This window comes from Siphateles boraxobius, unplaced genomic scaffold (assembly GCF_051911475.1).
Source record: "Siphateles boraxobius isolate OS27281-9 unplaced genomic scaffold, OSU_SipBor_1 16, whole genome shotgun sequence".
In the NCBI taxonomy this organism is placed as follows: Eukaryota; Metazoa; Chordata; class Actinopteri; order Cypriniformes; family Leuciscidae; genus Siphateles; species Siphateles boraxobius.
The window spans coordinates 4,746,850-4,759,809 of NW_027508766.1; the positions used below are offsets into that span (position 1 = coordinate 4,746,850).

The following is a 12,960-nucleotide window of genomic DNA, read 5'->3' on the forward strand; positions in this document are numbered from 1 at the left end:
CTCAACCATGAAATTCGTGGCTCTTGCACTGACTCTCCTCTTGGCTGTGGGTAAGTAACATGCCTGACTTCACATTTCACTTAAATGTCATCGAATTTTTCTTTAGTATTTTACATTTACTTAAAGTACAACCACTTAAAAACTCATGAAGTCAATGATTTTGTTAATGCTTTGGTTTTTATGTTGACAATTTGACCATTTATAGTATATGTTTCTTCACAAAGTTTAATGAGCTTGAGACAGTTTTTACTTTGGTTTATGAAGCTTTTCCTTTGTGTCATCTTAGGTTCCCAGGCCCGTTTCCTGCAAGCTGATGCTCCCTCCCAGCTGGAGCACTTCAAGTCAGCAGCTTTGGTGTACCTGACCCAGGTCAAGGAACAAACTCAGAAGGCTCTCGACAACTTGGATGGAACCGACTATGAGCAATACAAGTAAAAGACACATCTGATCATGATGACCTCTTAATCACTTTTTGTGTCTTAATCTTGTGTTCAGTTTGCAGTTTAATCATTCTTAAAATATAGTATCTTGTCTTACTTCTGTATCTCATAATGTCAAATAAAATCAGTTATTTATATACTTCATACAATAAAGAGTGTTTTCCAAGTAGCTTCACACACTCAGGAAAACGAGAGTAATTGTTGAAAAAAAAATTCATTATGAAGCAAATTTCATTTCAGCTGTAAAGTTATTTCAATTCAGTTGAATAACTGAAGTTAATTTCAGCTATAAGTAGTGAGAACCCAAGGAATCAAATCTCCATTAAGTGACCGTTGAGATAAACCTTGGGAGAAACCAGGTTCGGTCTGGCCTTAGTGAATGAGCACAGTGTGATTTATGATTTGTTTTTGCATTTTCTAAATGTATGTTCTGTTTTCTTCAGATTGCAACTTTCAGAGAGCCTGACTAAGCTTCAGGAATATTCCCAGACTCTGACCCCCTACGCTGAGACTTTCTCCAAGCAATTCCTGGAGAACACCAAGCAGCTGCACGAGCGCGTCATGACCGACATTGAAGACATCAGATCCAAGCTGGAGCCCCACCGAGCCGAGCTGTACCAGGTGGTGCAGAAGCACTTTGACGAGTACCGTGACAAGCTGGAGCCCCTCTACCAGGAATATGCCACCCTGAACCGTGAAAATGCTGAGCAGATGCGTGCCAAGCTGCAGCCCCTGTTAGATGACATGAGGAAGATGTTTGAGACCAACTTTGAGGATACCAAGTCCAAGCTTGTGCCGATGGTCGAGGCCGTACGCACTAAGCTGACGGAGCGTCTGGAGGATCTGAGGACCATGGCTGCCCCCTATGCTGAGGAATACAAAGAACAGCTGGTGAAGGCTGTCGAGGAGGCCAGGGAGAAGATCGCCCCACATACCCAGGACCTCCAGGCCCGCATGGAGCCCTACATGCAGAACGTGAAGGACAGGTTCGCACAGGTGTATGACACCATCTCCAAGGCCATCCAGGCATAAAAACGCTCAAGGACTTTGCACACTCGGATCCTCAGACAACAGCAAAGAACAGATTTTCTTGTGTTTGGTGATGTAAGGACTGTAGGTGCAAGAGTTTTTAGATGAATGTTTATTATGTTCAAGTTAAATAATCTTTGACATAATGCAAACAAATAAAATGCACAAAAAATATTTTGAGTCAAGTTTTTTCTTCCCTTCTGAAACAACATGGTATATTATCACAATACAGTTTTCATTGTGAACAATATTATAATTTATTTTAATAAATCTTTTAAAAAAAGAGTGACTACCAGTGATTACACTGCAAAAAAAGACATTAATAAATTTATTTTTCCTCTTTAATGTATAAAACTCTCCACATAAAGGCCATTAATTTGATCATTAATTTAATAAAATACAGAAATATATAACAGCAACATTTTGCAGTTAAGCGGTTTTAAATCACTTGGAAAAGTTGAAGTGAAAGAAACATTGTATTCTGTTTTGGAGCTTGTGTCCATGTTACATGACCTTTAGAAAGCTTACATGATGAGGATTATACTTGAGGTTAAGTTTGAAAATCTTTGGAATAACACTGAATACTGAAAAAAATTCATATAGTAAGGATTTCCATTGATCAGCAAAGTAACAAATTAGTGTAAAACATACTGTCCTTTATAATAATAGTCAACTCTGACAGGGAATGGACCAATTTATTTTCTAACATTAACCAGATAGTTATAATGGAATTATAAAAACTTAATTCACACATGACTATAACTATTAATATAATCATTCCACTCAATTCTTTGCAGGTATTGGCTCAGCTATGAGTGTGATTGGTTTCTCAGTTCTCATTTGGATGGGCAGAAAGGACAGGAGTTATTCTTGCTGGTCTTGAGCCAAACACTGACACACTAAATAAAAGGAGAAACAACAACTGTTATTAGAACACAAACACAAAGCAAATAATGTGCCTAAATCTGTATTTTGTGGAAGTTACACACTCACTTCTTTGTGCATTGTATGGGAGCAGTTTGTGTTGTACTGACTTCCAGTATCCACAAGATTCTGACACATCAAACAAAACTTCCGCATAGACGACTGACAGAGAGATAGAGAAAAAGGGTTTGTTTACATGGTTCTAAAAACAAATGACAAAGATAATGAAACGTGTTTCAATATATTCAAATAATCTGAAAATGAAATGTTTCCCGGTTGGTTTATGAATATATTTTAGCAAAATAATATACAGTTAATTGTACTGTAGTAGGGCTTTGAAATGAGATTATAAAACAGTAATAATATTTATTGCTAATAATACCAACTTTTTAACATTAATTATTGGCAGAAATTTCATTTTTGGGTGAAACAATTTGTCACCCACGTTGCTGCCTATGGCTAGTTCAGAAAGCTCTCGGATTTCATCAAAAATATCTTTATTTGTGTTCCAAAGATGAACGAAGGTCTTACGGGTTTGGAACGACATGAGGGTGAATAATTAATGACAGAAATTTCATTTTTGGGTGAACTATCCCTTTAATTATTTATTTGAAATGCAACAACATCCACATATAATGGGGCAATTTGTCTCACTTTATTTTTTTATATTTTTTTTATTAAGTCTTATTTTTATGACTCGGGTTTCTTATTTTAGCTGATAGCATCCTGAATTAGGCATATTATTAGTTTAATTATCATAGTATTTTGTTAAATGTGTTTAAAGGGACATTGTTTAGGAATTTCTCCCATCTAGCGGTGAAAGTGTATTTTGCATTCAAACGAATTGTGCTCTCCAGCGCCTCGCTTTTTCTAATGCGTGTTGCATCTACGGTAGCTGTTATGTACCAAAAAGCAAAAAGCGAGTCGAGTTTTCCTTCGGGTGAACAGATTTATTATTTCAAACAAACGTATTATTATTATTATTTCAAACAAACTTATTAATAATAAATATAATTTATTATTTTCAAACAAACGTCAACGAACAAACCAATGTTACAGTATGAATAATAACAGTGCAATGCAGCCTTTTAAACTTGCCGGGGCAGTGACAAGCGCATCTCACTGCTCTGCTCCTCCGTTTCTGCTGCTTTCAGTTACGTGACACGTGAAAACGTATTGGCCTAGTAGTTTTTGACCCTCTCTGCTATTATAGTTTTTCAAGATGGCGGAACGACATGGAAGCCTCCGTGGACCTACCCGTCACATCTATATAAAGATAATAAATACTTTGTTTACGAGGATAAGTCAGATAATTGGCAGAGGTATTTGTACACCATTGAGGACATATTTATGAATAAAAATATTTATTTTAGATAATAAAATACCTAAAAAACTACACATTGCCCCTTTAAAGAAAAGGGGTTTAAAGTTGAATTCTACCTGTGGGGGTCTTGTGTGGAAAACCTGAGCAACTGGGGGACGGAAATGAGGCCGCATGGGATGTGGTGGCTGGGTTATGGGACGCTGGATCGGACCAACTGAAGCAGGAAAGGCTCTAGCTCCAGACGGAGGTGCTATAGGTCCTGGTGGCTAAAAGGACAGATGAAATAAGCAATGCACAGAAGGAAAGTAACAACAAAAACATAATGCGGGAGAGTGAGAGGAGTGTACTGTCGCACCGGTCTTTGGTTCTGTGCAAGTCTCTGTGCAACCTGCTGAGTTACATCGTCCATCGACATGCCAGCCATAGTACCACGCTCACTCTTGATTTGCTGTAGAACACGTGTTAACTGATCTCTAATACAGACAGAAACAGAGAGGTCACTTTCAGAAACCGATCCTTACTCTGACAATTTCAGAATCAACAAAAGACAAAAACTCTACTAATTATATTGGCTGCTAAAAATGTAACCTAGCTTTTCATATTACAGTGTATAATCTCAATACCTTGTGCATTGTGGGAAATGTGAGCCCAGTCTCTCCAGAAGCTTGTCCAGTTTGCCTGCCGGTGCAGGATTGGACGGGAGGGGCTGCGCGGGGGAGTTACGTGTAGACATAGTTTGCATGAATGTTTGGGGAAGGCGCACAGCAGCTTGGGGATGAAAACTGCCTCCATGATTATTTGGTAATAAAGTAAAGGTGCCTGCTGAAGCAACTGAGGCTGCCAGAGAGACACCTGGAACGTCTACGTGTGTCTGTGGAAGGCTATGTGGGGCTAGCGTGACAGGAGCATGGGATGACGTTTGAGGCCGGCAGATGGTTTGCATGGGTATTTGAGGGGCAGGTGCATGAGTTGTCATAGGGACATACATGTTTGGGACGTGAGCAGATTGTGGACCTATAGTGACAGGTACATATGGTGTGTTTTGAGGAGAAGGGGCTGAAAGTGGCGGTGTGGCTCTTTGTGGTGGTGTGACCGAGGGGTGGAATTGGGGATGAACTATGGGGGGAGAATTTGTGGTAGTTGGTGGACCACTATTGAAAATGGGGTGAGAAGCAGGATTCTGAAGTGGACTGATTATCATCTCCAACTTCGGAAAGCCAAAGATAAATGACACACACACACAAAAATATACATTACTTACATTAGTTTAAACTATGCAAAATAATTACAATACAATTCAACTCTGCATTCTGTCCTAAGCAGCAACTCAAGGGAATATGCAGTTTATATAAGATGATGTGCCACCATATTAGAGGTCATTGGTATGTTATACATTACATAATAATGCAGAAATGCTTATTTTTAATAAATCAGTAAGTTTTACAAATAAAAATATAAAGTGCTTTTAATTAGGAACTTAACAGATGCAAACCAAAAGATACATGAACATATAAATATGACTCTGGATGGGCGATGTTCGAACAGTGCTAAAACAGCCACTCTACCAGATTATCAAATCTACAATAGCACGGTATATGGCATAAAAAAAGTTTTGATTTAGAATTAATTTTTTTGTAAGAAATGAATACTTGAATTCAGTATGCATCCAATGCATTAGTTTGTTTTAAAAAATTACAAGATTTGTAAGAATAAAAGTTACAAAAGATTTCCATTTCAAATAAATTATGTTTGTTTGAGCTTTCTATTCATTAAAGAATCCTGGGGGGAAAATGCATTCAACAACTGTTTTCAACATTGATGATAATCAGAAATGTTTCTTGAGCACCAAATCAGCATATTAAACCGATTTTTGAAGAATCATGTGACACTGAAGACTGAAAGCCTTACAAACCCCAAACTTTTAAACGGTAGTGTACCCCCACCCCTAGGCCGTATGTATATGAATAAATTGACACTCACTGTAGGCACTGCTGGAAGTAATGGAAGCTGGACTGAGGGCAAACTGTCCAACTGTTCACCTCTCTGCAGGAGCTGATGGTTTTCATTAAACTTATTCTATAAAAGAAAAACCCCAAGACTGAGTGAGAGAAGCTGAAAACTCCCTTCTCCTGTAATCTACTGGTATTAGCTCCTCCCCTCACCTTTAGTCCTACCAGACTGCTGCGGACCAATGCTACATTGTGCTCCCACTTCTGCTGCTGAGGCAGGTGCTGCGGGGAAGGATTTAATCTGTCAAGAATAAGCACAAATCCTTAAGGAAACACATTAGCTTCACGCATGCGCACGTACTGCATGTGCATACCTGTCAATAAACATTAATTCACACACATTACCTGAGAAAATGAAGATATTTTTCCGCGTCTACGATCCAGTCCTCCACTTGAGAAAGCGCAAGCTCTTTCTGCATCTCAAGTGCAGCTATCTGCTCACACAGACACATGGACAAATACACAGTCAGACAATAACATACATGATCCATTCCACTATCTGTGAGTTTTCTACAAGACACATGCTGTGAAGGTGCAGCAGTTACCTCATCCTGAAGAACGGTCTGACTGGCTTGCTCTGCCTGTCTGCAGAGCGTTTCCATTTCCACCCTCAAGTCAGCTATTTCCTGCTCCCAGGAGAGCCTGCCACAAACACAAGCACAAAAAACAGATAAACGCACAGATCCAGAGACAGTTGGGTTTTTCTTCTTTCACGTTTGGAATCTTTTACTTCTCTTGACTCTGTTCCTCAATCAGCATCTTGAGTTTCTTTTCTGTGTCCTCCAGCTCCTGAGCCAATCTAAAACAAATAAATATCTTTTTAAATTCAATGAATAAAATCTATCCAATATTATATACTACCATTTAAAAGTTTATGGTCAGTACAATGTGACAAGAACGACATCTATAACGTTACACAATATTTCTCTTTCAAATAAATGCTGTTCTTTTGAACATTTCTATTAATCAGAAAATACTGAATAAAATATCTGTTTTTTACAAAAAATATCAAGCACAGCTGTTTTCAACATTGATTTTAAGAAAGTTTTCTTGAGCACAAAATGTCTTCTTTCAAAAGCATAAAAAAAGATGACAGGCCTTTGAATGATATTATATGTTCTGCCCACAGCAGACAGCTGAATATCAATATTTCAACGTCAGTTTACCTCGTTTTCTCCTCTTCCATTCGATCTTTCTCTGCAGTAAGCTCTTGCCGTTTTACCATGAAGTTTTTCCGTGTGGTCTTGCTGCTATTCAGCTCCAATTTAATTTGCAAAGACTCAATTTTTTCAATAAAACCCTGTACAAATGATAAATAAAAAAACAATTTCTATACCAATGAAAAATAGGCTCAAAAAAGTACAGTAATACCAGAGTTTTTGACAAGGACACTGCACACAGTATTACTATTCCCTATTGAGCTGAAAGGAGATTTTAAGCACCTTTGCTATTCTTGCTATTCAAATCACCATGTGCAAATATCAGAACCTGTATAAACTGAATATATTGGTGTTTTTTTGAAGTTCAAATGTGATGCTAAACCTGGTACTGATGATTTCTGTCATCTCTTGTCTTTTCCATACTGTGGACACAGATGTTGTGCTCCTCCTGTTCTGCTGTATGGTGCTTCACAATAGCCTCATACTGCTCATTCAACTCAATACTGCAGTCTTCTAAAGCACGCTAAAGAGAAAGAGATAAAGAAATATATACACTGGCATCTGAAAGTCTGAGACCACCTTGAAAATCTTAGTTAAAATCCCAGTTAATCTAGATAATAAACAGAACCCCTTTAGGACTTTAAAAAAAATTGTGACATAAAATAAAGACATTCCTTTAAAAATAAAATGTACTATAGTAATTTTCCTCCCTATTTCTAGGTCACTAATTCAGCTAATTTATGGCATTGTTTATTTCAACACCTTTGTACAAAAGGATACTCCTACTTCTATTGAAACAGGGTGGTCTTTGAAACGCTGCCAATTCACGCAATTACATTAAAGCGTGTTGTGTTAATATTATGTAATGAAACATTTATTAAATACAGTAAGATTAGAAAAATACAAAATAGAAAAACACTTTCACTTCTCAGACATTTGAACCCCACTGTACACAAACTCACATTTCCAAAAACATCTGTAAGACATTTGTAAACTCCACAAACAGTTAAAAAAGTGCAGGGTGAAGGCTGAATTTTTTTCCCAATTCATATTTGCTAGAAAACTAGTATGACAAATCTCTCGAAAGAACAATAACAAGGTTGTTCTGTCCAGCAATAAAAGTCTAATGTAACAAACACACACATTTATATTATAATATATTACAATTATATCAGCTTAGCCATTTTTTATTAGAAGTGACAGTTGAAGGAACCCAACCTTGTTATATAATATATTTGCTTATTCTTAGCCTACTAAAGTGTTCCCTGCACCTGGAGTATTCTCGGTCTAAAGCGCTCGGTTAAGCTGCGTTGCTTTGACATTGTGGAAAATAGAATGTGGAAAACAGAATAATAGAAAGAAAATGTATTAGCCTTTTTACTCGATATTTAGGGCTGTGCTGGTAAACTTGACAACGCACCGCAGCGGCTGAGTAGTACCGGCGGTGGTCCGCAAAAACAATTTTGTTTTGTATGTGAATGCTGTTTAATTGTTTTACATGAATATTATGACACGGGTGAAGCACAAAGCATTGTTTACTAAATAAACAATAGGTTAACAATTAAATGTTACATCGCAGCCATGGAAACATTCATTACGAATGAGAGAGTTGTGCGTGAGCCCATAAAAATGTAAGCTATGTCGGCTTTGTATTATGGTTTGCGTTCTGGTCTCCCGATTATCGGTATTTAACAATATTCAATTAGTTATTCCACTGGACATGTAATCTCTTTTTTCTTTTCCCAAATCTTCACTCACGTGTCACCCATTTTTGCAGAGGATTATAAATGTTTCTTCCTTTGTTTTGCTTTTAATTATTATATTCGCATTATTTACTGTGGTAAAGTAGAAAAAAACGCTGTAGGACAGGTAGCCTCACTTTTTACTTGCATGTCAAATTCTTTTTAACACAGCTTGTGCTTGTTATTAGACTTGGTAAGGCACGTCAAAATTATTTGTAAATAAATTAGTTTCCATTTCTCTGGCAGCGCAAAATCAAACATAGCCTAAATGTCTTGACACTGAGGAAGATCAAATTCACTCTTTTACAACAAGTAGAAAACAAGACTCTCTTTCCTGCTCGTGTCCCACATCCCTGATCCCTCTAAAAAAGCAGAGCAGTAGGCTTAGGCTATATCATGCGTCTTTGTGTGGAAATATAAAACGAATTTTAAGTTAATATTATTTACTGATATTTATTTTAATGCTTTACAGGCTTTAGTGTGTTGTTTCATTGACGGAAGTGCTGAAATAAACACGCATGTCTGTTACGAAATGGATGTTTGAGCATCGTTATTTATTATTTTTTATTTCCCTCCGAAGCTTTGAATATTTGATGTTGATTACTACGGAAGCTTCGAAGCTCAAAAAATGGTTGCGGACCAGCCCTAGTAGCCTACATGCATCTTTCTCTACCGTGAACGAGATTATAATGTTTAATGGTTAATAAATTCCCCCGATGCGGATGTAAAGATCCAATGTTACACTTGAGTTTGACATGTATTTCTCTTGGTTGTTTAGTTGCCATAACCTTACAGGTCCTTCTCAAAAAATTAGCATATTGTGATAAAGTTCATTATTTTCCATAATGTAATGATAAAAATTAAACTTTCATATATTTTAGATTCATTGCACACCAACTGAAATATTTCGGGTCTTTTATTGTTTTAATACTGATGATTTTGGCATACAGCTCATGAAAATCTCAAAAAATTAGCATATTTCATCCGACCAATAAAATAAGCGTTTTTAATACAAAAAAAGTCAACCTTCAAATAATTATGTTCAGTTATGCACTCAATACTTGATCGGGAATCGTTTCGCAGAAATGACTGCTTCAATGCGGCGTGGCATGGAGGCAATCAGCCTGTGGCACTGCTGAGCTGTTATGGAGGCCCAGGATGCTTCGATAGCGGCCTTAAGCTCATCCAGAGTGTTGGGTCTTGCGTCTCTCAACTTTCTCTTCACAATATCCCACAGATTCTCTATGGGGTTCAGGTCAGTTGGCAGAGTTGGCAGGCCAATTGAGCACAGTAATACCATGGTTAGTAAATCATTTACCAGTGGTTATGGCACTGTGAGCAGGTGCCAGGTCGTGCTGAAAAATGAAATCAGATGGAAGCATGAAGTGCTCCAAAATCTCCTGATAGCTAGCTGCATTGACCCTGCCCATGATAAAACATAGTGGACCAACACCAGCAGCTGACAAGGCATCCCAGACCATCACTGACTGTGGGTACTTGACACTGGACTTCAGGCATTTTGGCATTTCCTTCTCCCCAGTCTTCCTCCAGAGTCTGGCACCTTGATTTCCGAATGACATGCAAAATTTGCTTTCATCCGAAAAAAGTACTTTGGACCACTGAGCAACAGTCCAGTGCTGCTTCTCTGTAGCCCAGGTCAGGCGCTTCTGCCGCTGTTTCTGGCTCAAAAGTGGCTTGACCTGGGGAATGCGGCACCTGTAGCCCATTTCCTGCACACGCCTGTGCACGCTGGCTCTGGATGTTTCTACTCCAGACTCAGTCCACTGCTTCCGCAGGTCCCCCAAGGTCTGGAATCGGTCCTTCTCCACAATCTTCCTCAGGGTCCGGTCACCTCTTCTCGTTGTGCGGCGTTTTTTGCCACACTTTTTCCTTCTCACAGACTTCCCACTGAGGTGCCTTGATACAGCACTCTGGGAACAGCCTATTTGTTCAGAAATTTGAATTTCTGATTGCCTCCATGCCATACCCTCTTGCTTGAGGGTGTCAATGATGGCCTTCTGGACAGCAGTCAGGTCGGCAGTCTTACCCATGATTGCGGTTTTGAGTAATGAAACAGGCTGGGAGTTTTTAAAAGCCAAAGGAATCTTTTGCAGGTGTTTAGAGTTAATTAGTTGATTCAGATGATTAGGTTAATAGCTCGTTTAGAGACCCTTTTCATGATATGCTAATTTTTGAGATAGCAATTTTGGGTTTTCATGAGCTGTATGCCAAAATCATCAGTATAAAAACAATAAAAGACCTGAAATATTTCAGTTGGTGTGCAATGAATCTAAAATATATAAAAGTTAAATTTTTATCATTACATTATGGAAAATAATGAACTTTATCACAATATGCTAATTTTTTAAGAAGGACCTGTTTATTGTGGCAATGTGCTGCATGCAGTAGGCTACTAGGGTTTCCCTCAATACTTCAGGATTCCCCTGCTGGACATATAAAAATGCTTAACGTAGCTTAATGGACTAATACAGTGATATAAAAGACCAAACTCGCAGGTAAGCAGATGGACTCAGAATATGAACTTAACGCGCAAAGTTTCCCAGTGATATACTGGCATAAAGTTGGCTTGACATTGGACATTAGCACATTTAGGGACCATCTCTAAAGTTACATCCGACATTGGTTTACACGTTTCTAACTTCAATAGTATTTGAAGAGAATGACTTACAGTCATAAAACCAACTGTGCAGTATTCATGTAGGTGTCAGGCATAATGCACACCTTTTAGATTTTTGATATTTATTCAAATAAATTGAAGTTTGCTATTGATGTTAGAAACGTGTATACGAATGTTGTATGCAACTTTAGAGATAGTCCCTAAATGTGCCAATGTCAAGATAATTTTTACATTTAGTCATTTAGCAGACGCTTTTATCCAAAGCGACTTACAGTTAAACAATATGCAAGTGCTATAACCCTTCCCAGTTCAATCTAATGCAGTACATGTAGGCGCATATATATATATATAGATAGATAGATAGATAGATAGAGAGAGAGAGAGAGAGAGAGAGAGAGAGAGAGAGAGAGAGAGAGAGAGAGAGAGAGAGAGAGAGAGAGAGAGAGAGAGAGAGAGAGAGAGAGAGAGAGAGAGAGAGAGAGAGAATAGAAGAGAAAGTGTTAGTATTAATTGATCAAGTGTTGATTTTATCCCAGTATATCACTGGGAAACGCTCAGCATGAAACTTTGCGTGTTTAGTTCATATTCTGCCATTCAGAGTCCATCTGCTTGCCTAACATATTGTACAGCCTACATCCCCAATATGGTGCGAGTTTGGTCTTTTATATCACTGGTAAAGTCCATAAAGCTACGATATCCTTGAGTATGATAAGGTATTGAGGGAAACCGATTATAATCCCGTTCATGGTAGATAAATCTGATAACAAGTAGGCTACACAGGGAAAGTAACAAAGAAAGTTATTGAATTAAACAAACATAGCTTTTGTGTCTTTATCATCTTTTCTGCATATATACTGACCAAGATAATCATCACAAAAACTTAATGCATGCTCAATTGCTGTAAATGAGTTTTTATGAATGAATGGCTTGCTCGGTCTTCGTCAACAACACACGCTTGCACCACCTCGAATTTGAACCACTGAATTTGTGGAAGCGAATTAGCCAAGCGAAATAAAATGGACCGAAAAACTCAGTGAATATAGTTGTATTTTTAAACAGTTTGAATATTTTGGAAGTGAAATATGAAAGGTGAATATGGATTATTGAATTTTTAATAATGAAAATGTGTTTGAAATGTTTTTGAATAGAAATATTCACAGCTTAAATATTCAACCATGTTGAATTTCAGCCCATAAAAATGCAAGCCCTAAAAATACAATGCATTATGCAAGCATGGTTAATGCAATACCTATTTTTTTCAAGTAGTGCAATTTAACAGGCTTTTTTGTTTCAAAAACATTTGGCATTATTTTACTTCCATATATTTCACTATATTTGAGAGCACATACTTGGTGCTTACTAGTAATACTCATGGGCGTAGATTACGCGGGGGACGGGTCCCCCCCACTTTTTATACAATGTAAATTCGTCCCCCGCACTTTTTTATAGGGCAAGTGTTTCAACGACAAGCTGAGGTTTTCACGGGTGTGTATACATCGATATTTAAAATCAAAAGAGTCAAGGATAGTCTATACGTGACTTTCACGTTTCCATGGTAATCAGTCACTCGTCCATTAGCTTACGACACGCCCGCACCCGCGCAGAATCCATCAGTTTCATAGAGTTCAAAATGGCAAAAAACTCTTCACTCCTTTTTCACGAAAAAGTCAAGCACTATAAGTAAGTTGTCATGT

The 12,960-nt window shown here is 37.9% G+C and overlaps 2 protein-coding genes across 3 annotated transcripts in view; one reads left to right on the forward strand and one right to left on the reverse strand.

Annotated features, from left to right (window-relative positions):
- On the forward strand, positions 1–1,609 carry apoa1a (apolipoprotein A-Ia). Its single transcript, XM_077231260.1, has 3 exons — positions 1–50; positions 287–431; positions 884–1,609. The coding sequence occupies exons 1-3, from the start codon at positions 8–10 to the stop codon at positions 1,470–1,472; spliced, it is 777 nt and encodes a 258-aa protein (XP_077087375.1). The 5' UTR covers positions 1–7; the 3' UTR covers positions 1,473–1,609.
- rnf214 (ring finger protein 214) overlaps positions 1,567–12,960 on the reverse strand; it is a 27,796-nt gene continuing 16,402 nt past the window's right edge. For both annotated transcript variants that reach the window (XM_077231257.1, XM_077231256.1), the window contains 12 exons: positions 7,269–7,409; positions 6,893–7,026; positions 6,457–6,525; positions 6,272–6,368; positions 6,072–6,160; positions 5,880–5,967; positions 5,698–5,793; positions 4,341–4,924; positions 4,073–4,190; positions 3,834–3,983; positions 2,463–2,555; positions 1,567–2,368 (listed from right to left, as the gene is read on the reverse strand). In XM_077231257.1, coding sequence (XP_077087372.1) covers positions 2,306–2,368; positions 2,463–2,555; positions 3,834–3,983; positions 4,073–4,190; positions 4,341–4,924; positions 5,698–5,793; positions 5,880–5,967; positions 6,072–6,160; positions 6,272–6,368; positions 6,457–6,525; positions 6,893–7,026; positions 7,269–7,409 — 1,722 coding nt within the window. In that variant the 3' untranslated portion in view covers positions 1,567–2,305. The remainder of the gene's footprint in view (positions 2,369–2,462; positions 2,556–3,833; positions 3,984–4,072; positions 4,191–4,340; positions 4,925–5,697; positions 5,794–5,879; positions 5,968–6,071; positions 6,161–6,271; positions 6,369–6,456; positions 6,526–6,892; positions 7,027–7,268; positions 7,410–12,960) is intronic.